The following is a 26,590-nucleotide window of genomic DNA, read 5'->3' on the forward strand; positions in this document are numbered from 1 at the left end:
CAGGGGAAAGTCTGTCATACAGAGTGGTGAACTACTGGTCTGCCTAAAATTTCCATGAAAGGCTCACTGCACCATGTACCTTGTGACCAATTTATTCCTGGATTTATTGTTTATTCCTTTATATATTTTCTATGACTCCATAACTTTGGCAGAAGTTTTCTTTGTGTGAGTTTCAGTGTATTGATGTCAAACACACACATACACATACTAACCCAACCTGGTGCTGAGCCCACTTGGCCCACCAGACAGAATCTGTCCCAGTGTCTGTGATGCTGCAGTATTCCAGAGTTGTGTGTTCTGGTGTTGAATGGTTTTCAACTCTGATAAACCATGAGATGGTGGTGATAAAGGGGAAATAGCACCAAATGAGAGAGATAGTTACAGGGTAGAACAAATTCCTTTTCCAGATATTGAGACAGAGCTCCCAGTGATTCAGTAATAGTTAGTCACATATCTCAGAGAGCAGACTGTTCTTTCATGCCTTCTGGAATTAATGGCATGCATCTTTCTCTGTAGTGCACCTTATTGTTCCAGGTCTCAATGAAAGTCAGCAGAAACTTCCTCCTCTCCTGACAATAGATGACATACCTCAAGCATCCAGGAAAAAACTGGGTAAGCAGAAACGCTAAACAAATGAGAAGTGCTGAAAACCATTTTGCACTCCGAAAAGAATGATTCATAAGTCATTAAATCCTTGCTGTAAATTTTTATTTTCAAAGTATCTCTTAATGAACAAAACAAAACCAAAACCTCATGTGTTTAACATAGCCTGGTGTGATTGTGCAGTGGAAGTTCATTGGGTCCTAAAGGTACTCAGCTGTCCACATTTATCCATGTTGGCTTACTTAGTCAAACTAAAGTGGGACAGAAATAAATCTGTGGTAAAAGAGAGCAGATATATCTTTGTAATTACTCTCTAATGTCTGTTCTTTTAGCTAAGAATGAAACTGGAGTATGGCCTGCTGAATCCAAAACACCAGAAGTTCAAGAAATCTCCCCACAGTCCCTTCCAGGTAATGAAAATTCTGTTTTTAGAAACTCTGTGGAATATCTTTGCCAAATACATAAACTAAAATGAAACCCATCTTTGTGCTCTACAGTTAAAATAGTAGCTGGAAAACAGGAGGATAGTGGCTGAATTAGCAAGGAGTGGTAATGTGGATAAAAATCTGAATCTAATTTTGGACCAAAGTTTCAGGTGATATAATTATTAGGTTTCTAAAACTACTCGTAATTAGAACCATACTTTGTGGCATGATGGATGCCTTGAAATTTGAAAAATGGCAAAGTGAGGTTTTTTGTGTAACAGACTACTTTATGAATTTGTATGACAACTACAGTCATATATTTGAACATTTTCTGTCTAGGGGCAGGGGAGGAAAGGATTGGAAAGAGCTGAATTGTTCAGAGTCAAATGATGAAGATCACTAATCACCCACTTTATTGACCCACATTTCAGAATTGTTTAAGAAGGCATATGCCTATCTTCATTTTTCATAGTATGGCCCTAATCCCATAACTGGGTGGGAAGTCTTGGTTGTGCTGTCACAAGAAACAGTAGCTGGCTTCTGCCAACTTCTTTGCTGAAAAGAAGAAGGGATGCTTGAAGAGTGGCAAGAATTTAAAACTAAAAAGGAATTTGAGGAAACAATGACCAAAGGTTTGCTTTGGTTTGATTTAGACATATTATGTGATCTTGCTGGCATTAATCTCTTCTGTCTGTCAAATCTTTCCTAGCTGGATGAAGAAGTGTAGCATGTGGTCTCTTTGGCATCACACGACTCAGACAGATACTGCACTTAAATAGGGTTGTGTTTATTTTATTCCTTAAGTATATTAAAAAAAAATGCTCCTAACTCTTAAAAAGACCAAAGCAGAATAAAAAACCCTTCAAAAATACATAGGGAATTAAAAAAGTGTAAAGAAATGCAGCAATATCACGTAGTCATTGACAACAATCTTTCAGACTAACTGATCCATTTTTTTTCTTCTGTGAAAATGTTAGAACTTTATTTTCTACTCAATTGATAAATATATTTTCCAATTCTACTTTAAACCATTCCTTCCTGTCTGCAAAACCTTCACAGGGATGGCTCTTTTCTGTTCATCCTTAATATTAAGAGGGAAAAAACCATGCCTCTTCCCAAGAATTTATTATCAAAGGATGCATTGAAAATGTGTGGATTCTTTTCAGGAAGCTGCAAGGAGTCTTTTTAGGTTGTTTAATTGGTTTTTTTTTCTCTTACAGTTCAAGGTCTCTTGTGGAATTAATTTTTTTGATTATGTTACTAGATTATTTGCCTTGTTTAAGTAACTGCTGTTAAGAACTGGCAATCTGGAAGTGTATTTTCTAAAATTTTGCCATTTTTTGTGAAAGTGAGAACTGAATACATTTGTATGGTTGGTTCTCCACCAGAATCCATTTCCTCAAATCTCAACCCTCAAGCTTGCGTTCCTCTAATCAAAATGTGTTATTCCTTGTTGATGGAATGTACTGGTCAGTCAGCTGAAGTGTGTGAAATGTGGCAGCTGGGGAGGAGGGCATTGGTTCATTCCATTTCCTTTCCTTTGCGTTCTGTAATTTTATTTATGTACCAACATGCAGAATTTCTAACCATAAACATTGCCATGTCTAGACATGGCACAGAACTGTGTGTTTATGAAGTTGGAGAAGTCCTCATTACTCTGGTAATAATTGGCAAGTGCTCTCTTTCCTCATAACAATTTAGTAACCATTTGTTACAACTAAACACATTCCTATTGTTCTCACACCAATAGTTACTTACTGAAATATTTAGAATAATTTTCATCTTCCATTTCAAGCTTCCTTTGTGGTTTTGCTTCCATGCCTTTTTTCCCTGTGGTGACTATTCCTTTCAGATTTTATTTGTTGATCTCAGCACCAGTGCCTCATGTTAAAGTAAGAATATGTCACACTCCATTGTGGTTACAGTGGTTCAGTTAAAGACAGGAAAAAAAGGAAGTCAGGAAACAGAGAAGTGAAAATAAATCCTTTAAAAGAAAAATGGCCTTCAAGTGTAATTCTGTCTTGCTGTGGAACATGGAAAAATGACTTGTCTGGCTAAATGCTGAAGTATTCTTTAATGAGTAGCTTAGGTGAGAGATCTGAGCACCAACCCTTTGCAAGGGCTGCATTTAAACAGTTTAGTCTATAGACATAATTAATTGAGTTTAGCAATAGGATCTACTATTATATTTAATTCAGACATTGCTATTTGAAAAATCATGGTGGGTTCTTTGACTAAGGCATAATAACTCTTTGCTGTGGTAGGTTTAAGGACAGGTGCCAGGCTGGCAAGAGCACAGTGCTTTAGCAGGAGCTCTGTGCTGTAGCAGCTGTTGTGTCATCAGCCATGCTGGAAGGGAAGGGAAGGGAGCTCCAAGTATTTCAGCAAGCAGCATATCTGAAAGGCTCTGTGAGCTGGGCTGCTCTTGTCTTCCACTGGCTCTTCATCAGAGGGTGTGTTCTGTGATGTGACACAGTTTAGTAACTTTTTTTCATGTATTTGTCTACCAGGAATCCCATCGTTTTCTTAATTTCAATCCTCCCCTCCCTTGGCATGCATTTCCATGGAAAGACTTGTTAGTAAGCTCTTTCATTCTTTGTTTTTGCCAGGTTTGTTACAATATTTTCCACTCAGGACTAATTTATTCTTAATACAACGGCTCACGTCTCTAGTGTTTTCCTCAATCTTTGAATTGTTTTCTAATATACCTCAAACTACTGCTACAACTTTTTTTCTCTGCTAAATGTGTCTTTCTATTAACTTCACAGGGAAATTGGAGCTCACCAACCCTTAGAAATATGAGCACATTATTCTGGGACATGAAAGAACTAGCTTATCTTTAAAAAAAAAAAAGAAAATAAAAAAAGAAAGCTAATTATTTATGTGAGGGGTCATACTACAGATTTAGTGAATTAGACTTGTGAAATATGGAATAGGCTTGAAATGAAAAGTGCCACCTGTGAATCCATCAAGCAGGGTTAGTGTTCAGTTGAAATAACTCCTTTGTTGCCATGTCTCCCAAGTTCTGTTCCTCCTGTCCTCATTCTGCCCCCTGAGGAGTTCCCCTTGTGCTCACAGGGTATGAAAGGAGTGAGATTAATGCTTTAATCATAATGTCTTTCATCATCAGGAAGATGAAAAGAGAGCCAAGAGAAATCAGAGGAAACATTGCCTAGGTGCATTCTTGCTGTATTCCAGGCTGTGATGATGGAGTAACTTGGCTGTGTTAATGCTTTACTTTGCAGACAGCCTTGAACCACTACAATAGGCCTAGCTTGCCTGCTGCCTTGGAATAGTCAGAGGCATTTCTCTTTTCTCTAATTTAGCTTTCAGCGCCTAAACTTTCTTCTTCCTGTATCTTCTTTTTAACAAAAATATCTGTCTTATTTTCATGTCATCCCTACAATGTTTTGTGCAAAACTGAGAGCTTGGTTTCCTTTGTTCTAATTCTAGGCATGTTTTATCTTGTTCAGCTTGCTCAGCGAAGGCACATTTCCTATGAGTGTAAACCCTCTGACTTCTATAAAAGAAAAAATGAGTTCTGTATTTGCTTGTATTTGGGCTTTTTTTTTAGATGTTGAACTGCTCCTGATGTACAGGTAGTTAGTTTGCTTCAGTATTTCTTCTGAGAGAATTCTCTCCCACAAATTTCAAAGAGAGAAATTTCTCTGCCTTCTCTGGACAATGAACTCCTCCTTGCCCTGATGGCAGTGACAGCACTGTGGCTGACTTAGAAGATGAATTGAGCCATGACAAAGCAGCATCTGTAAAGGCTCCAGACCGTGTGACACATACTCCAAACTAGAAAATAGTGTAATTTTTGTAACTGTAATAGCATCTGAATCCCACTATTTAGAATGTGGGAAACAGCACTCTTTTTTCCTACTAAATCAAATAAGAAGCTTATAAACCTCCATGATCAGCTCTTGCTTGAACTGTCTTAAGTAGATTGTGGAAAAAGCTTGGAGAGCATGCAGGAAAAACCAAAATGTCTTCTAATGTGCCTCAAAAAGAAAGTGATCTTTTATTAAATTAATACTAAAACTTAGTGCTATATTAATGCCAACCATCAATATTAAAGATCTCTTCCAAGCAGGTACGTGCACTAAATACTGTGCAATTTCCTCTGTGGAGGGCATTAATGTGCTTGTGGCATTCAAGGCTGAGACCTTACCATTCTGTGTTCCATACCCTTGTCATTTTACAGTCTTAGATGACCAATTCTGAGTACTGCATGACTGACTAAACACCTCTGGGGTCTCCAGAAGGATGCAGAGGAAAGAAGTGACCTTGACTGACTTACAATTGGTGCTAATTGTTATGTGAAACAGCTTGCAGCGTAGAGTAATGCAGTAGTATATTAAAATATGGCCAGCAATTCAGTTTAGGTGCAGTTTAACTGCCTGAGTATTACTCTAAAAATGTTCAATTAGAAGAATGAATGGAAATCAAAACCTATTCTATAACAAATTCTATAGATATTACAGGTGAGTATTACATTCCTGAAAATTTTTATTTTAGAAGGATTAAAAACCATTCAGAATAACAGGGAAAATATTTGTAAATATTTTGTGTAAATTACTTTGTGATGTAATGGATCTTGTTTATAATCTATTGTCATGAATTTAAGAGGCTGTAACAGAGGTACCGTGTGAGTTTCTGACTTTAACTTTGCTGTTCATGACTTTTATTTTCTTTTGTTAATATAAAACTGCAGCAAAATAAATCCAAAGCATCATATAGATTTCACATCTGAAAACAAAAGTGAACATTAATCACAATGGAGTTGAGCTGCTGTAGAAATCCTTCTAGTCATGTGACATGAAATGGTGATAAGAAAAGCATCAGGTTTTGGTTAGTAGATCAAGAGAGGTTCAGGGGGATTTTAAATTACATTAAGCTTCTTTCTTCTAGCTCAGGCTGAGAAAACACATGGACCTGAAGATTTTAGATCGACGCCTAAACCCAAATTGGCGCAAACTCAAAACTTACTGGGTAACTAATTTTTCTGCTTTTTACATTTTTTTCTGCATTAAACACTTTTTTACCTTCCCCAGAATTTTTCTACTTCTTGCTGCATCCTCTTTGTGTTGGCTCCAAAGGAAGTTCTGATTAAAATATTCTGGTTTCTTTTGTGGTTCCAGTGGAATGAATTGTAAAGCAGGATGCATCTAGCTCTGGCTGAGCTGCGGCTTTCACGGATTTCACTGCGATTCAGTTTGATTTTTGAAATTAATGCTTTCTGTCTATGTGATCTGCATGTTTGACATAACATAAAATTTCCATCTGTAAAATTGACCTCAGCAATAGAATTTAAGTAATTACCTCCTTGATTTTCTTCTGATTACAGATTCATTTAGGTAACATCAACAGCAATGAGTCAGAACAATTTTATATAGCACCTGATGGGATATAACTGTATTTGCCTTGAAGGAAAGAGAAGCTCTACTGATTTTTTAAACTTTTTATTTCAATCTTGTGTGGTTGGTTTTGTGCTTTGGTGTAACACTTATTTAGTTCTGTTATTCAGAATTCTAAATTCTATAATGTTGATTTTGTTGCTTGTATTTTCTTCCCTGAGCCATGAAAAATTACAAGGGCAAATCTAAACTTGAGATTGTATTTAATTCTATTTTTTTAAAAACTTCACTTAGATTTTTCTAAAGCACAGCTAGCCTTCATTCAGGAGGATGTCTGATAAAGTGAAAGACCAGGAATGCTTACAGGACTGAAATGAAGATCTTCCCATGAAGAGGACTGCTAATGCTTCTCAATAAATGCATTTTAAACAATCCTATGGATTCACATTAACGTCTTACTTGCACTTTTTTCTTTTTTCTTTTTTCATTTAAATTTGACAGCAGATTTCCAGAATTTACTGAAGTGAAACCAGCAGTCAATCAAATTTCATTTTAATTTCTAGTTGCCTTTTTTTAACCATACTCAACTTTCCTTGGTTTTGCTATGTTTCAAAGATTAAAATATGAAAACTAATCAAGATGGATCATTGATTAATTTTAAACTAGTTGCTCCTAGTTACTGACAGATGTTCATTGTCAAATTCCCATGACTGATGGATCTTTGTTTAACAATTAGGGGGAAAAGGGCTTCCTTCATATTCCACATACACTTTTAAGTGACAATTTAGGTGTTTTTTTCTCTAGGTTGGAACTACTTTTTCTTTTTTTATTAATTATAATTTTTTTTCAGGAGTGAGTGGTCCAGAAGCCAAATATAACTCCATGTTGTGCCTTGTATTATTCTTAATCAAGAGACGTTTTGGTTATTTTTCTTATCGTAGCTTCTAACGAAATACAGCTGCTTCCTTCTGGATCCAGAATCCCTGATGCTCCAAAAAGTCCATTGACAGAACTTGGTAATTACTTTCTTTGTAAATATGAGAAAATTTTACTGAAAAATTATCTTCACAAGGCTTGCTCCAATAAGAGAAGTAATGTAATTAAAACAGTAACGCACAGATTTCTTATATTGTGCCCTTTTTTGTGGTGCTGTGTACATTACATAATTGGACCATAAGCATGGTACTTTGGAGCTTGTGTTGGTGATGAGTGGGGATATTTCAGCAAGTTATGAGCATCTGGAGTCCTGTGTTGGGAGGAACACAATGTTTGTGTGGATGCTTTCTTCCGCCTCCCTTCTTTCTTCTTCTGCTGGGAGACATCTCAAATGTGAGCTCACTGCGTAGGGGACCATTTGTGTATGGTAGATATTATTTCTGTGTCCTTGTTGTTACCCTAAACCAATTTTGTCCAGTTTCAAGTGTGCAGTTTTTACAAGTGATGTTGTTGAGCTGTTTGTGGCAGGGGGTGTCAAGTGCCAGCCTTAGTCCCACCTCTCACCATCTCGTGCCTCTGCTCCTCTCCGTTGTACCCGGTATCTCCCCTGCTCAAGACCTCTGATTTCATAACAGGCCCATATTTTCTCTGTGTTTGTGTTAAATAAGTTAATTGTACCAAAAACTGTTGCTTGGTGCTTCTTTCAGTATTAACAGCTATTACACTAGTCACCTGGAGGGCCCTTGAATCAGATTCATTTATATATCTTTAAGTATTAGTCAAGAAGTTATTGTAGAATAGTGCTGGCTTATTAGGATGGCCTACTTTTGCTTTATCTAGTCTACAAAATTTTAAAACAATTTCCAGGAATGCCTCTTAGTTCTTGAAATGCATATTTGAAGTAGATTCTCAAGAACATGAAAATAATCTTCATAATCTGTTCTTAATTTGATAGATTTTTTTGGACAGCTCTTTTCCAGATATGTTTGAGGGGATAGGGAGAGACATTTGGTTAAATCCAATTAGAAGCAGCACTGGGAAAAGAGAAACACAATGATTTAAGAACCTATTTGCTAGAAATGAAGCTGAAAAACTGAAAATTGTTAGGGATGTGAAGTATCTTTTCTTTCTATAGAAAAAAGAAATCACAATCAAATCCTATGTTTGTCTCAGTGGAAAAGGTGGAATAATAGCAACATTGGAGGAAAAAATAAGTGTTTCATTCAAGTATTTATTATGTCCTCCGTTCCCTTTGAATAGTTCCACTTGGCAAAAGTGGGATTTCATTATGTGAGGCTAGGCCCAGCCTTTGGGTCAAAGAGAGCACCTGTGCTCTCCATGAAATCACTGATGAAGTCAAAGATATTCCATGAGAACCAGGGCATGGTTATACAGAGGAGATTTCTCTGCACTGTGCCTCTGCATGCCTTGATCACCTGCTGTCATAAAATCAGCAAAGTAAGCAAAACTTAATTTATGAAGTTCAACTTCATGACCTGTATTCTGCCCTAGTTCCCTGAAGAATTTTTTCTTTATTTTTCTATCTGGATTGTGCTAGAGGGAGGTCTCTCCTTTGTTTTGTAAACTTCCTGTGTGGTCAGTACATTTTTGGATTCAAATGTTTCTGAAAAGATAGCTTTGTGAACATGCCTTCAATGTTCTGATGCTTTTGGGAGATCTCTTATAGTTCTTGATGGGTGTAAATGGATCAATGGAAGGTTTTGCCAAAAGCTGTGGATTGAATGGCTTTTGTTGGCAGTGTTTTCTTCTCTAGATATATAGGATAGAATGGTTCCATGTGCAAGGGACCTACAGTGATCATCTGGTCCAGTTGCTGAATCCAACTATATCAGGATAATAACCCAGGATCCAAATTGTTAATGTGATAAGGTAGATTGAAAGTAAATGGGAAAGCAGATCCAATGTGTGAAAAAAAGGCTGTTCACTTTTTGGCATGTATACTCATATTTCCTGTACTAGAAATGGACACTACACCTAATTATTTGAATAGGGGTTTTAAAAGAAAGAAAAATACCTACTGACCAGTTCACATAGTTTAGTAGGATCAGTAGCAGCACAGTAGTGCAAAACCTGCACATGGTGGAAGCTGGTTCATGATGGCTTTAGGGTAAGAGAGCCCAATTCCATCTTGACTCCATTTTCATTAAAGGACACTTCAGGTTATCCATACTTCATAGTGAAGAAACCAGGTCTTTGTAATAACCCTCATCACAGACAAGAGATAGTAGGTGTTGTTACTAACTTGAACAATTATTTCACTGATTTGCGATTACAACACCTTTAAAAATAGTTCCACATATTGCAGTAGTGACTGGAGACCTGCAAGTGGTGTGAATATCAAATGTTGTGTTGTAGCTGCCTTGCTGTGAATAAAATCCCCTTAAGTAATAAGGATTCAGCTTGATTAGATAGGGTATGCTAAATATGAATGGGGTAGAAATTAATGGAGCAAAGAGACATTCAAACAGAAAAACCCTTGTTAGCTACAGTTGAAATTAGATTTTGTATTACTTGTCAAAAGAGTCTTTCTTGGAATGATAAAATTTTGTTTCATCTTTGCTCTTAGCTACTCAGAGTCCAGCCTTGAAATCCGTATCTCTACCTTCTGCAGAAAAGAGGGAGATGGAAATGGGTAATTAGCAGATTAGTTCCGTGATTTTTTTCCATTATCATGGCGTCATATATATCTGCAAATTTTAATCTTGGCTACCAACATTCACAGAGAGCTGCTTATTCACCATTCTTGTATCTGTGTAACCACCTGAAGAATGTATCTGTTGTCAGCTTAACAACTGCCCATAGACAGTGCTGTCACATCTCATCGTCATCTTATCTCTTTCAGTAAAACTGCAGCTCTTACCCAGAATATTTAATAAGAGAGAATTCCTTGCTGGGAAGAGTTCTTTCAAGCATGTGGCACGTGCATTCCAAGGCCAGAAGCCTGTTTTTCCAGCCGTCCCCTCCCCTTGTCACAGCCGTTGTCTCGCATCTCACTTGAGGCCATCTGCCGTCTTGCTCAGCTTGGTGTTGGCATCGTCTGGAAATGCACAGCCTTTGCTCAGCTGTTTGATGCTAACCCATCAAGTCACAGCTCTCTCAGCATTTTAAGCTCAGATTCTTTTTTCAGCTTTTGAGGAAAAACAGACTGTTTCTTCGGGATCCAAACCATCCAGTGCCATGGAAGTGCAACCAACCCGACCCGGTAATGGTTCTCATGAGGTTAATCCTCCTGACAGTTGGGAGTTTTTGGAGGAGACAGTGCCCCTCATGAAATAGTTTGTTCAGTTTAACATAAATGAAGAATAACTGTGGGTATGAAAGTGCTGCATCAAGTATTAGATCTCTTTATAACATTCTATGTGAAATATTAAGCTAGTAGTTAGGGTGACCATATTTGGCAACAGCACGTAATTCTTAGTTTTAAAAGTAAATTGGACTTACTGTAAATATCAGATTTAAATAGGGCTGTCCACACCTGAGTTTCATAAATAGAATATCCTGATTTGCTGAAGGATTCTGAGTTGTTAAGGATTAATGAAAACTGAAGAAATTCCAACATGTTTTGAAACTATCACTCTTCTTTTAGCCTTTCTGTATAAACATAGATATAATTCTGCCCAGATTTCTAAAATGGCACTATAAAAACATATCACTGAAGACTCAGATGCTTTCTAATTGGTTCTCACAAAATTTCTATTGTGTGTTTCTATTATTTTATAGATTTTTTTGCCTAGGGCAACTGACAGTTTTCCAAAATAAGGAAAAAAAATAATAAGCTGAGAGCCAGTTGGAAAGATTTCATTTCATTACAATGCCAATAGTATAATGCCCCATGCATATGTTTTTGGAAGAAATTAATATTGCAGGAAATCCATTACTGAAGGGGAGATTGATTACAATAGTTAGCTGTTCAGATGTCTGACAAAAGGCAGTTTCTATGTTTCATTTGGTCCAGCTCCTGTTTTGTCATCCTTTTTCCTTCTCCGGTTTTAGCACCAGGATATTGTCCTTCCTGATCCTAGAAAAAAATTCCATGCAGTCACAGTTTGCTACTTTTTATTAGTAATACATTCTCCTATTTTGAATAGCCTTGCATTTTCACTTTTTATGTCTGTATTTCACCTTTTTATGTGAGTCTGATAAAAATTTGGTCATAAAATGCATTATGCATTAATGCGTGTTTTTGGAAATCGTTTTCAAGTCACACTTAATCAGTTATTGTACATTTCAGACTCTACCTTTCTGTGGAACATAATATGTTAAGTATTACCCAGAAGTTTTGTCAGTTTATGAAGGAATATGATGTTGTTGCAGAAGGTTTCTTATCACTTCAAAACAATACAGCATTATTTTTGCTTTGATTTTCCAGCTTCACATGACTTTCTTCTTGTTATTTCTACTCCCCAGACTTCTACATCTTCAGAAATGCCAGGCACTGGTAAATTATAATAATATTCTTTCAGAAGCCTTTCGTACCCTTTTGGTTGGTTGGTGATGAAAAGTTCTTTGCTGCTTCCATGTTGATGATTTCAGACAGCCATTGCACACCATTGGCCATGGGTGTTGCCCTACATCTTATTTTTTAAACTCCTGTGTCACCATCCTCATTCCTGTGACCAGGCAGAGCACAAGTTTAAAGCAAGCCTGCAAGTAGCTTGCAGAATATTCCAGTATTGATCAAAGGGGTGTGTCAGGAAAAGATTTCAATTTTGCAAGGCTTAAGGCTGTTCCAGTCAAGTACAATACCATGCTTTTTAGTGATAAGATTTTTTAATTTCTCTGATCCTGTCAATTTTTCACATAGTTTGCTGTGGGTTTTTTCCTATGTATTGTGTTAAAATAAGTCAACACAGCTAAGGCCAGACCTTTCAAACTAAGCTATACTTTGAGTTATAGCTTTGGGAATAGATTATTTTTCCTGTAGCCTTAGGGAGGTGAGGATGGCCAAGTTAACATCTTCAGCTAAGTAATTAGTGATGGTATTTGAAATGGAAAAGGAAGTTAAATTTTTTAATAAATGAGCAAAAAATAGTAAATGCTTTGCAGAGTAGTGGAAAATAAAGTTTCTCTCCACCAGATATTCCTTCTTAATTTACTTACATGAAATTATTTCTCAGGTTTGGTTGTTTTGTTTGGGTTTTTTATAACAGCAGCTAGAGATACTACTGATTTGGAAATATCCATGTCTGTAATTACTACAGAGCTCCAGCTGTTAGAATGGCATGTGGTAAAATTCAAAAGTTAACCTCAATATAGTTTCAAAATTTTATTTTCTATTTTTTTTATCCTTGCTTCTTTTTTTTTTGTGGAAGTTTTGCATTGCTTTAGTTGTCACCCTCACAGTAATTCACACACTTACTGCTGTTAACTAGATTCTCATCTGTACTTATTTTTCATCTTTGTAGATGAAGGATGAGAGGCAAAGAGGAGAGTTCCCTTTAGTTGGTTGTGTTTGGTTTTCTGTTGTTAAGATTCCCAGCTGTGGACCTTCCTTTCTTAGTTTTGGGGTGTTTTTTTCCCTGTGCTGAGAGAACTTAGTTTTGAGAGGGAATAAAAAGCTTACACATATTTCTGTGTGCTGTTTCCTTTAAAAGGCTAGCTCTGGATCCAAAGGTGTTTTCTTACTATCTACCATGCACTATATGCTAAGATTATTAGGTAATAAGAATTCTCATTAGTATGAATAAAATGGTTCCCACACTGACTTCCACACCAACCCAACAGTCCATGAGACAGAGTAATGCCCAGCTGACTTCCCAGCAATTTTCCCTGTGCTTCCATTGTTCTAACAAAGCAACATCTGTTGGCCAAGTCCTGAGTTAATCAGGTAGCTCTGAGGATTTTAAGCCTTTTAACACAAGATTATCTTTCCAGATTTAGGTGAAAGGAAGCCTCTTTCTTCAAGAGCCACAACATCTGGCATGCCAGAAATGCCACCAATCTCAGCTGGTAATGATATCTGTCTTCTCTGTAGTTCTCCTCACATCTAGGCAACCTCTCAAAAGACACAGTAATGCTTTGCTAAAGGAGGAGTTCTGACTTGCTCTGTATAAAGCTGGACAGACAGAAACTAGTTGCATCTGCTGCAACATTTGAGACATTTGGAATGAAATATTGTGGTGATAAGATTAATTTTTTTTTTAATGTTGGTAAACAATTATGTTGTCTGGATTTTCTTGTGAAGGATTGTTTGTATAGATGGATATAAATATATATATATATAATATGTGTGTGCATGTGTGTGTGGAGGCCCATCCTTGTTAGGAATGATTAAATAATGTTAACATGTCCAATTTGCTCCTTTTGCATATTGGAAAAGCTCCTCCACAGGCAGAAAAAAGATTTATCTTCAGTTTTTAAGCAGGTGCAAACACTTTGATTAGTGAGTCATTGAGTGTTGCTAGGAAAGGATCAAGTTGAAGAGAACTGAACAGAAGGATTTCCAATTCCAAAGGCTGAGAATACCCTAGAGGAAATACTCTAGAGGAATCACTCAGCACTATTTCCTTATTGCCACCAGCTACATCCAAGGGCATGTTTGTAAACTGTCACAAGTCTTGCCTCCCCTAAACCTGAAACCAAGCCCAAAGCAATGGGCAAATATGTGTACTCACTACCACACATAGCCCAGATTTGACACTGGTTTATATATTAGGTTGTGCACATTCTCCCTATGCAAAATTAGGATAACAGGGTATGAGGAAATGAGTAGAGGAACTTGTTCTTCAGTGCACAAAGAGATGTTGAGTTGTACAAGTGTAACTTGCAAGATGTGCTAGAATTCTGTGGAAAATATTCCTTTTTTCACTTGCTTGAAAGAGAGAGATAAGTTGTCTACTCTGTGTTTTATTAGTGCCAGGGACCGTAATTTCTGACCCATAGAATGATTTCATTGGTTTAAGGGAAAAGTGAAATCAGGTCTTGAATTCTAAATACTTAGGTGTGATTATTAGTTGCCATGTTACCTCTGTTAGAATCTTCCAAGGATGTGTAAGGAGTGGTTTGGTGGATTGGATATTTTGGCATTTTTCTGCTGATGTGGAGCCATTTAGCCACTGAGGCTCAGGGAGTTTTGTGTTGGTTGCAACCCCAGCAAGACACTTGATTGTGGGTTTGAGTCACAGGGTGCTGCCAGGAAAGGGCAGGTGTGGCCCTAAACACAGACATTTGGGGTGTTGTGCTGCTGGTGCTGCTTGTACTGCTGGGGCAAGGCTGAGTGCACATCTCAAGATCATTTCTGTGTCTGTAGCGAGCGAGAGACCAGAGCTGGAACGGACCTCGTCTGCTCCACGGGGAACCACAAGGAAGGGTAAATAGCCAGCCATTCCCTCCTTCACTGCTTGCTCTGGCCGTGCTCTTCTCTGCAGGGATGAGCCTCTCCAGATGTGCTGGTGTCCCAAAGAGTGGGCCAGTGATGGGCTGGAGCCTTATGGCTCCTTACTAAAATCCTTCCACCTGGAAATGTTCTGGGGAACCATTTCTAGGTTTGCTCTCATGCCCTGGCTGCCAGTGCCAGCTGAAAGGCAGCATTGTGCCACCACCATGGGCAGTGCAGCTGTGACGTGGTAGCCTGGCCCAAGCAGGGCCACGTCCCCCTCTTTGTAGCTCTGTCTTGATGTGAGCTGTGTGACAGCAGCCTGTGTGGGGACCTGAAGGCAGTTTCTGTGTTTGATCTTAGCTGCTCGAAGACCGAGGCCGAAGTCCACCACTCCTTCCTCCCTGGCAACTCGACAAACCGTGATGGGTAACTTGCAACAGCCTTCTTTTCCCATTGCCTGCCATCTCTTTCACTGCCCATCACACCTCCCTCCCCAAACCCCCTGGCATCCTCATCATCTTCCATGGACAGGATGGAGTCTCCCTGGCGCGGCTTGGCTTGCCGAAGCACTCCGCACACCGGTTCTGCACTTCTCCTCTTTGATCCCACGCTTCTTCCAGGGCCCATGAGCATTTTCTGCAGGAAGCATGTGACATTCTGCAGAGAGACCACACGGCTGCACCTGGCCCTCAGCTCCATCCCCTGCCTCTTTGTGTTTGGGTGGTGGCTCTTGCTTTCTCTGATGCATTCAAACACGGCAGCGTTCCCAAGAGGCAAACCCAGCTGGGCTGGCACAGAAACACAGCACAGCAGCTCAGCCACCCTCCAGGCATTCCCTGGGCAAGGCTGCACCTCTTGGTTTCCTCACCACTGACATTCAAGGCCGCTGGTTTTCTTCTGCCCATGCCTTTACATTGCCATCACCTGGAACTGGGAATGCTCTGCCCTGCGGCTGCTTTTGAGGCTGTGTTATGTTTTTTTAAATTGACACCTCATTTCAGCTTTTGGTGAATATCGGTGTGTTTCTTCATGGTTTAAGACATGGCAGCCTCTGGTACTAACAGTTTTTCTTGCAGATCTGACAACTATGCAGGCAGTGTCCTGATATCCAGAGATATCATTTTGCTTTTAGCCAAGCTGTTTCTTGGTCCTGCATTGGGATAAGCCTTCAGTGTAGATATAAATATGCCACACATGCAAGCCCTATTTAGTTCAGGCATTGCCCGTGGCACTTACCAACAGTGGTGGAGATGCTTGTGGCAGTGGCTTCCTTCACACTGCAGGAGTGCCAGACCAGTCCTGTGTCCTTGCAGCGTTTTGTGGCCCATGGGGTAACAAAGTATTACATGAGCAGGCTGGTGTGCCTAAAATCTGAAGTTGAGTGTGAGTTAAAAATCTACTGAACAGTAAAAAGTGACTTGGCACTTTTGTCTGGAGCAGTCTTGCTTTCATATCAACTGAGATATTTCACACACTTCAGGATCTTTTCCAGGGAATTTACATTCCCTGCTTTGCCTTACTTGAAGGAATTTTCTGAACCTTCTTGTTTTTACAGTGGAGAAATCAGATACTTGTAATTATAACAAGGCATATAAATTTGGCTGGGCTAAGGATATTAATTTCTGTTTCCCTGCCTGGTGATGTTGTCTGAATCACTTTTTATGTTCTCTTATTTTTGCCAAAATTTTAAATTGGATTTTTTCCAGTATCTTCATCTCATAAATTCACTTTCTCCTTGACTCCTCTTGGCCAGTGTTCTTGTACTTTTTCAGTCTTGCATTCCTTCTAACCACATGGGATTTTTTTCCATATTCCTTGTGTCATTCTGTTAATTTTTTGCATTATATTTTTGTGGGTTTACACATCTTTGCATATTAACATCTTTCTTTTTAAAATTCTGCTAATTTTGCAAAATATATATTTTTTCTCTTCTTTATTGTTTGTACTCTAAACCACTGAGTCCATGGTTGCAGGTGATGCCATGGTGTGATGGTTCATGTATTTTTTGAATAATAAGCCACCATTTTTTCCAGCCTCACATGACTTTCTTCATGTTACTCCCTCTCCCCAAACTTCTTCATCTGGAAAAGTGTCAGAGCAAGAGACTGGTAAATGCCATTTATTTTATACCCTATCCTTGACTTTTTCTTGATATTTGAGTGGTACGATTTTGATGTCTCTTATACATCCTGTATTTTTAATGTTATCTCCAGAGGTCTTTCATTTGTTCATTATGGCTTCATGTTATTTGTAGTAATCTCCAGTGTATAATTAGTAGTTCTAGTCTCAAGTAAGTGACCCTGATGCCACCTGGCACTTTCAGGCTTCTGATGTGGTCAGTGGGGCAGAATTTAGCACTTAAGAGGAAACTCTCAGGCTTTGATGAGTTTTGGGATATCAGCATAACAGTTATTCTTTTTCGTGGGAATGTTTTTCTTTACCCAGTAGACACATTTAAAGAGATTCATTGGTTAGTCTTTGGTTTCCTGTTTACAACTTTTTGAAGTAGCCTCTGATATTTAAAAGGCTGCTGCAGTACATAATTGTGGTGCTAAAAGTTATTTCCACAGTTACTTCTGCTAATAATTTATTTCCCTCCATTTATTCATGAAGAATATAGATTTTTAGGCACAATTTATGCCTTTGTATTTGAACATGAGATTTTCCCAACATATAGTCGTAAAAAATAGTAGAAGATTGCTGTGAGGTTCTCATCCTTGGTTCTGCTCATGCTAGCATGATTTAACAAGTGACATTTTATTACATCAGTGTATCAAACATCCCTCTCTTTCTGGGGACCAGTCAAAAGGAATTGGGTAAATGAGCATTGATGTAGTTCATCATCTGAAGATCAGCTAATTACGACATGCATACACTATTTGTGTTTTCTCTGGTCTTCATTGGCCACAGTTTGTTCAGTGTTCTTTTAGCTTCCCTTCACAGATAACTTCAGAAAAGCTTTCATCTATTGCAGAATTCACACTGAGCACAAACACAAACAGCTGTACTAATGCTCAGTGGGCGGTGCTGACAGTTATCTTGCCTCTGCATCAACACAAGACCTTTGTTTTCCTTTGAAGCTGAGAACTCTGTCTATCCAAGGTCATTTCTATCTTCAGCAGACAGAAAACTTTTAGCAGTTTATCAGGCATGACTTTGCTGTTTCCTTCAGTATTGTTCTCACCAAGTTACCACAGCCTTCTCTCTTGATTTAAAGAACTGGGCTACTTAGATTACTTATTACTTGGTCTTACACTTTATTAAATCATGAGTGTTCTTAACATTAAGAGCACCCACTCTTCATTTTTTCATGTAATACCACTCATAGAAATGTCTCTTTCTTACTCTAGGCTGCATAATTTCTCTAATGGAAATGGTGGTCTTAAGGGCTGATAGAATCTGGGTTTGTTGGGTTTTTTGTTTGTTTGTTTGTTTGTTTGTTTTGGGGTTGTTGTTGTTGTTGTTTTGTTTTGTTTTTTTTTAATTTGTGGGTTTTATTACTATATTGTCAGAAAACCCTAAAAATATTTTTAAGCCCTTATCTGGCAAAGGATGGTCTGTCTCAAAAATCCTGCCTCTATCAAAGTAGCTTTGTGGCAGTTGCAGGGAAAATCTGATTCTTGGCCAAAATATGAATTTGTGTGAAAATTGTGTGCATGCTGTAGCAAAATTACATTGGGTGTTTGCAGCTCCTTATTTAAAAGATTTGTCTGGCATATCCAAACTAAAGGGTAGGGGAGAAGGGTTTGCTGTCAGCTGTTGCTATTGGATAGAATTTTAAAATCAGATGCAGACAGTTGGCCTAGTAGCTAGTGTCTAAAATTAGCTGTTATGTATCCAAAAAGAAATTACCCTATGAGACAAAAATGTAGTGGGCTACCACAAATATCAATTAGCAGTGTGCACACAAGAATCATTAAATAAATATATGTCCCTTTGACCTGCTAAGGGCTGAAGATCACCTTATCTAAAGGCTGATTTCACTTGCTGTTTCAAGATTATTTTCATATTTGATCTTAGCTACCCAGGGATCAGGCCTGAAGATCACTTCTCATCCCTCCATGGAAACCAGAGGGAGCATGATGGGTAAATAGCTTATAATTCCATTAGCTTTTCCATTGCTTGCCATCCCTTCCAGCAGCTGTGGAGAGTGCCAAGCTTCATTCAGACACGTTGCTCCAAAGACTGCTTCATGCTGGGCTTTCTCCCCACACTCCACCCCCACCCCTGCTCAACTCAGCCATTTCTGTGCAATCTAAGCTGGAAAATAATTCCCCACAGTGACTGAATAGCAATCCACAAATAGACCTCTGCTAGCTTATGTTGCCTCTAGGTTTCTTCTGGCAGCTGCAGTTTTCTTTCAAAGAATAAGTACTTTAAAAAAGAGGCCAGTGAGAAGAAGATTGCCTCACATGAGCTACTGGAATTGACTCTCCTTCATTTCACACCAGCTTCAGTGTTCATGTAACACCTCATTTCTCAGTTGATCTTTACAGCTGCTGTCACCTTGCTTGATCTCACATCAATGTTGTCTTGAACTGCCCAACAGCTAATGGCCAAATACCATGGGTCTGAAGCCAGTTCTAATTTTAACTCCAGATTTTCTTTCAGCTTTTGATGAAAATCAGCACGTTTCTTCAAGACCTGAAATGTCAGGCATCCAAGAAATTCCATCAGCTATACCTGGTAATACTTGAAAAATGTGATTTTAAATAGAAATTGCCCCAGAGATTTTAATAAAAAAAATTGTATATTGTTAGTTAAGTTTAATATGACTCAAAATAACTTCAGAAGTGTTGTAAATAAGTTGCTCTCTCAAATAACAGAGTAATTTAGGAAATTTTGCATGAAATAGTAAATAGTCTCATCTGATTTTGGCTTATATTCCTGGTATATTTACAAGTCTGTATTGCTGTGTTTGGTGTTAATAGGCATGTATTATTACATAAAATAGAGTTTTCTTTCTAAGTTGCAATAGTGCAGAGGGGTAGAGTGAAAGGTAATATAAGTTTTGTATAAATCCCTGAATGAAACCATTCTTAGTTGGAACTGTTGAGTAAGCCCTTAGAAATAGCAGGAACAATAGCAACAAACATACAGAGTTCAAAATGGTGGAGAATACACTCTAAAATACTTTAATTTGAATATATTTAAAGCAGTGATTAAGTTAGACATTTGGCTGCAATAAAAGGAGACTGCATAGGCATGAGACTAATAGAAACAAAAATGTGCCATGTCAAGTGTGTTGCTGTATTGCTTGAGTACAACTTTGCAAAAAAAAGGCACAACAGTGTAATTAAAGAAAACATTTGCAACAAATTGCTCTTGACCAGACACTTCCGTGGTAGATCTGATGCTTCCAAACACCCTTGAAACTTGTTATACCAGGTCCCAGTGAAACTGAACTGGTGGATTAATAGTAATTTATTGACATTTAAATTAATTACACCTAATAGTATGTAATAATCTGTATAGTTTTCCTGTTCTTCCTTATCAGCATTTATCCTTTAGGCTTCTTCCACTTCCTCAATTCACAAAATAAGCTAATTTATCAATACCTTACAAAATGGGACACTGAACAAAAGAAGTTTTGTCAGTGCTCAAGGTTCTGCTTCATTTAGTGTCCCTGCAAAAAGAAATATTTAATTTCCATTCAATAATGACAATTTCCTCTAAATTTCAAGTTGTTACCAAAACTCCCTTGCAGCAAAAAGTAGTTAGGTTTAATTTTCATTGCTGCCTTTTTTTCTGCTGTGAACACATTTTCTTCTAAGTCCAAATGGCCAGCCTGTTAAAGGGCAGTTTTGTATCTGTCACTTCTTGATCAGCAGCTAGAAAGCATTTTTGGTACAAGGTGCAAAAAGACTTATCTTTTTCACCAACTTGTGTGAATTTCTTCCTTGTGTTGGTGTAATTTAAACTCCAGAAAGTGTAGAGGAAGATCCTTAGGAGTTCTGTCTAGCGTGAGATACTGGATCTTCTTGTCACCATATTGGGACACGTCTTTCTCCTTACGCATGTAACACAGAAAGAACTTTAAAGTGTCCACTATCGTGCTTGTGTTTGCAGTGACATCATCCTGAACAACACAGCTTGTGTGTTTGCTATCCCAGCAACAGTCAGATTCCTCGGCACTTTCAATCCAGATTTTCTGTGCAGCTCTTAATGAAACACAGACAGTTTCTCAATTCCCATCTAAAGCATCTGGAGTCATGGAAATACCATCAGCTCAGTCTGATATTCACATTTCTTGCAAACTGAGTGTTCTTGAATTATCAGAAGGGTTCCCAGGGTGCTTTTGGTGAAATGTTGATTTCCTTTACTTTGGGGATAAGAACAACTGCAAGATAAAAATTCTGCATTGGGTACTGTTTTTGTTTAAGGCAATATCTATGATGTTTAAAATACTGGATTATGATCTTCTTTCCAAATTCTGAGTTCACTTTTACAGTACTAATTGGTAGTATTAGCAATGATTGGCACTGACCAGTTATGTATTATTTAATGTCATAGAACTTTACCATGTGATACTGTGGGGCTTGTAACCAAACTTTAATTTCTCTACTATATGCAGTGTATCATGATACAGATAGCTGTGGTATTGCTTCAAGTCATAGTCTTTTTTACTTTCTAATGATTTTGTCATTACCAAAGTGTATTTCCATGGTTATTGATATTTAAGACATTGTCCTGGTCAGTGACAATGTTGGGGGCAGAGAGTAACATGTGCAGGAAATTCTCTTTACGGATTTCTCGTCTATAAATATTGTTCATGTTCAGTTGGGGTTTGAAAACAACTTAATGGTTGTTCAAGTTGTAAATCCTGAAGTTGTGTAGAATATTCAAGCATATTTCTCATTAAGGAGGACTCCCCAGTTATGACAAAAATCCTTTTAGGGAGATTAAAGGTAGCACAGGGAGCATTGCAAACCCAAGTTCAGGGTTGGGGCTTTTTAAAACAGCTTGAGACTTGATAGTCTAGTATATCTAGGGAGAAAAAAACCCTTTCTTTAGGGAGATAAAAGTTTGTCAGCTTTCCACATGTGTCCTAAATGATCCAGTCAATTTCTTTCATATTTTCTTCCTCTATAGGACAAATTTAATGCTGAACACAGGAACTCTCCTTTTTTTTCTCCTCATACTCTCTGAACCTTGTCTTCTCCTGCAGATCTCTATAGATAATTGTAAATATTCTATAGTGTCCCCCTGTACATTAACAAGTAGGTACTCCCTTTTATATTTGCCATCATAACAGTTATGTTGAACACCTCTTTAAACCACTGATAGGCAAGTAGAAGATATTCAGAAAATGTGCTTGTGAAACTCTTATTATTTCTATTTTTCAGCAACAAAATTAAGATGGAGAGGACAATAAGTAGCCCTGTGCCACAGAGAAGTGTGTAGTCAGATGAAAAGGGATAAATTTCTGAAACTCTTTCAATCCACTCCCCTGTCAATTTACCCTACAAACTTTTGACGCATTTTTGAAAGATTTTATTTGCTAAGACTGGAGGAGTCTAGCAGAATTTTCAGAACAAGAACTCCTTGTTTGAAATGTTCTCTTTCTTGGTCCATCAGATTTGTGCTCTTCTACTTTTCCTGTACTGTGTTCTTGCTAGTGTGGTGACAGTGTCCAAACTTTGATTCCATTTTCTGAGATAAGCGGTTTGACTACCATTTGTTTGTGTCAGGAATTTGTTCTTTGCTTTTATGAATTTGTTCTGTTCTTTTCAATAATGCATTCTTAGACAAGAGAAGGGATTTTTATTGTGATCTTTGCATTCACTGTTGTCATTTCCATATCTGTTCACTAATTACTGTGTAGTAAATATGACTATTCTTGTAACTTATCCTTGTCTTCTATTTGAAATTCTGTCTGTTCAAAGTACTTCATAGTACTTCATACCTGTTCAGAATGAAAACTTGTAAATTACTCGAGCTATTATATTAGAGACTCTTATGGATTTTGGTTAAGAAGGCACAAGTTGGTTTTCCTCTACCAGGGTGCCCAACTCTTGATGGAAATCCTTAAGTTCACCTTTATGCATTTTTCAGTGGAGAACCTATTGTTTCTCTTTTTTTTTTTCCAAAGCTTATATTAGTTTAGACCAAAGTTCATTTTTAAGTGTGGTGAAGTATACAATAATCAGAGCTAGTTAATAGTTTTTCAGATTAAATATAAGGTAGGTAAGTGTCTATGATGCAAACAAAAGTTCTGGCTGTATATTCATTGACTAGCTTGCAATTTATAGTTGGAAAATACTTGATGCCTGAAAAAGGATTTTGGAATGTGTCATTTACTGCAGTTAAAAGGCAGCTCTGGAGCATCATGACTGCTACTATTGTGCAATAGGAGCAGTGTTTAGCTAGTGGCTGAGGATTTGTGGTAATATCAAGTGACTGCAAACTGATGTTGGATTTATTTGGTAGAAAGAGCATACATGAGAAACCACAATTTAAATATTGACTTATTTGGGTGTGATTGAAGTAATGCTTTCATATGCATCGAGAGACTGCCATAACATCTCAAGATGGTTTCCATCTCCAATCTTAGCTATCCCAAGACCTACTCTGGAGCCCACATCTATTCCTTTCCTGAAAACCATGAAGACAATGATAGGTAAACAGTGATTCCATCCTAATTTCTATCATTTCACAATACTTAAATAAGAAAAGATGTATTTTAAAATTTAGTCCAAACATTTCAGTTCTTTTACTGATAGTGGCAATGCCAAATATTTCAGCAAGATAGTCAGTCATTTATGTAAATGATGAGATACTTAATTATTAGGCTTCTCAATTACCCTTCCTAATTTTCTGCTCTGTAGGCTTAGTTCACTAAAAGATTAACTCTCTGTATATTAACTCAACTAAGCCCTCCTGATTTTGAAGTGGGATAACCTTAGAATGAATGCAAATAGTTATGTAAAAGAGCTGAGTGTAATATGGACTTTAATCACACAGTTCTGTACTGAGTCATCTTTAAAAAAATAATTTAGTCACTAATTTCTGAAGGAAGTTTTCTGGTTTAGTCTTAGTTACTCAGAGACCAAAGCTGAAATCTTCATCTCCTTACCTTGCAAGCCAAGGAACAGTGGAGGGTAAAAAGATATTTTAATTTTTTTCTTTTTTCTTGATGTTGTTTGACATAATTTTCACTTGCTTTGAGCAATATCTGTGGTTTGTTAATGTACTTGAAAGCACTTGCCATACTGATGACATGGTTATGATGCTTGAACGTGCTTTTTTCCATCATCTGAAAAGCTGGTTTTGAAGGGACCAGTGACAAAAAGAATTTGTCACAGAATTCCTGAGTGACTCTATATGCAGTTGTTATTCTGAAAATTCTATCTAGAATGAAATATTCCAATATGGCAGAAACAGAATTTTGTGTCTTCTTACTAACGTGGATTTGTTAACATACAGAACATTTTTTAGCTTTTTGAATGAGGACTAAAGTTCAACCTTGATGAATAGGCATGTTAATCAATGGCTTATAGACTAACTGTAAGGAAGAAGAGGAATTATATTTCACAGGGAATTGCAATGCCTTTCATGTGAATGATGAGAGCTTATCTATTCTGTTATGTGTAAACAACAATAGTGAAAATAGTAAAAAAATACTTACATAAATTATTGAACTTGTAAGAAAGGTTGGAGTTAGGACTGAATCTTGATAGCACAATGTGCAGTTTATTACTTCATGCTAGAAAAATTGGTGATTTGCATTTGCAGCGGCTTGCATTGAAGACATACCCCGCACCTGTCACCCTGATATTTTAATTCTAAAATGAGTCTTGGCTCATGTTTTTTCTGCATTTCCTGCTAGTTTTGCATCTTCCAAGGATGTGTAAGGAGTGGAGTGGTGTGGTGGATTGGATATTTTGGCATTTTTCTGCTGATGTGGAGCCATTTAGCCACTGAGGCTCAGGGAGTTTTGTGCTGGTTGCAACCCCAGCAAGACACTTGATTGTGGGTTTGAGTCACAGGGTGCTGCCAGGAAAGGGCAGGTGTGGCCCTAAACACAGACATTTGGGGTGTTGTGCTGCTGGTGCTGCTTGTACTGCTGGGGCAAGGCTGAGTGCACATCTCAAGATCATTTCTGTGTCTGTAGCGAGCGAGAGACCAGAGCTGGAACGGACCTCGTCTGCTCCACGGGGAACCACAAGGAAGGGTAAATAGCCAGCCATTCCCTCCTTCACTGCTTGCTCTGGCCGTGCTCTTCTCTGCAGGGATGAGCCTGTTCAGATGTGCTGGTGTCCCAAAGAGTGGGCCAGCGATGGGCTGGAGCCCTATGGCTCCTTACTAAAATTCATTCCACCTGGAAATGTTCTGGGGATCCCTTTCTAGGTTTGTTCTCATGCCCTGGCTGCCAGTGCCAGCTGAAAGGCAGCATTGTGCCACCACCATGGGCAGTGGTAGCCTGGCCCAAGCCAGGGCCACATCCCCTTCTTTGTAGCTCTGTCTTGATGTGAGCTGTGTGACAGCAGCCTGTGTGGGGACCTGAAGGCAGTTTCTGTGTTTGATCTTAGCTGCTCGAAGACCGCGGCCGAAGTCCACCACTCCTTCCTCCCTGGCAACTCGACAAACCGTGATGGGTAACTTGCAACAGCCTTCTTTTCCCATTGCCTGCCATCTCTTTCACTGCCCATCACACCTCCCACCCCAAACCCCCTGGCATCCTCGTCATCTTCCATGGACAGGATGGAGTCTCCCTGGCGCGGCTTGGCTTGCCGAAGCACTCCGCACACCGGTTCTGCAGTTCTCCTCTTTGATCCCACGCTTCTTCCACGGCCCATGAGCATTTTCTGCAGGAAGCATGTGACATTCTGCAGAGAGACCACACGGCTGCACCTGGCCCTCAGCTCCATCCCCTGCCTCTTTGTGTTTGGGTGGTGGCTCTTGCTTTCTCTGGTGCATTCAAACACGGCAGCGTTCCCAAGAGGCAAACCCAGCTGGGCTGGCACAAGAGGACACGCCTTTCCATTGCCATCACCTGGAACTGGGAGTGCTCTGCTCTGCTGCTGCTTTTTAGGCCGTGCTATGGTTTTAAGATCAAAACCTCATTTTAGCATTTGGTCAGTCATAGGATGTGTCTTCACCGTTAGAGACACCAGCTGTCGGTGGCAGTAACGTTTCTTGCAGCTCTGGTAGCGATGCGAGATGGGAATTGTTCCAAGAGATCCTGTTGTGCTTTTAGCCAACCTGCTCCTTCTCTTGGGTCTAGATTTTGGTAAGGCTTAAGCATGGAGATAAAAGGGGCCATACGTGCAAAACCACATTTAATTCCGGCTTTGGCTATGGCAATTCCACTTCTCTTGTAATGTGAACTCTTCTTCATATTTCTTCTAGCATCATCTTCATCATTTTCATCATCAGTGCATTTTCACACATTTACATTAGGAAATCCATGGCATGTTCATTTGAGATGTTTTCCTTTCCCAAATCCCTAGTTTCTTAGTCATGTCTTGAAACCTGTTCACTCTATATGTTCAGATGATGCCAAAAAATGTTTTGTTTTGTTTTTCTTTTTCCAGCTTCTCTGGACTCTAATCATATTAGTTTCCTGTCCCAAACTTCTGCATCTGCAGAAATATCAAAACCAGAGACTGGTAAATTGTATTTATGGTACTTCCATTGCTTAGTGCTTGGTTTTGCATCAAGGATGTTACAGTTACAGGCTGTTTGCTCTGATTGCTCGGTGTCTGAAGCAGAATTTTGTTTGCAGTGTCTGATAGGCTCTATAATTACATGGTGATAGTTTGTGGTATAGGATCAGATACAAATGAAACCACAGGAATTAATATTTTGTTGGTATGGTTTAAAGTTGTTGAATAGATTAGGACCAATAGCTAGATGGGTTCTTTATCAATTATAAACATATGTTCTTGACTGGGGCATTTCATCATGGGGGATTTTCTATTAGC

General features: G+C 38.4%; 1 protein-coding gene across 11 annotated transcripts in view; it reads left to right on the forward strand.

Annotated features, from left to right (window-relative positions):
* Positions 1-26,590, forward strand: part of ABI3BP (ABI family member 3 binding protein) — a 137,013-nt gene that overhangs the window by 49,515 nt on the left and 60,908 nt on the right. For 8 of the 11 annotated variants that reach the window (XM_084201445.1, XM_084201450.1, XM_084201454.1 and 5 more), the window contains exons 9-20: positions 517-612; positions 936-1,013; positions 7,330-7,404; positions 9,912-9,977; positions 10,473-10,547; positions 11,715-11,783; positions 13,220-13,294; positions 14,595-14,654; positions 15,024-15,089; positions 16,697-16,771; positions 18,684-18,749; positions 19,275-19,349. In XM_084201445.1, the coding sequence (XP_084057571.1) occupies positions 517-612; positions 936-1,013; positions 7,330-7,404; positions 9,912-9,977; positions 10,473-10,547; positions 11,715-11,783; positions 13,220-13,294; positions 14,595-14,654; positions 15,024-15,089; positions 16,697-16,771; positions 18,684-18,749; positions 19,275-19,349 (876 nt within the window). The remainder of the gene's footprint in view (positions 1-516; positions 613-935; positions 1,014-7,329; positions 7,405-9,911; positions 9,978-10,472; positions 10,548-11,714; positions 11,784-13,219; positions 13,295-14,594; positions 14,655-15,023; positions 15,090-16,696; positions 16,772-18,683; positions 18,750-19,274; positions 19,350-26,590) is intronic. The other 3 variants (XM_084201449.1, XM_084201453.1, XM_084201447.1) reach the window with 3 other exon arrangements.

Source organism: Fringilla coelebs (genome assembly GCF_963513975.1).
Source record: "Fringilla coelebs genome assembly, chromosome: 2".
NCBI lineage: Eukaryota > Metazoa > Chordata > Aves > Passeriformes > Fringillidae > Fringilla > Fringilla coelebs.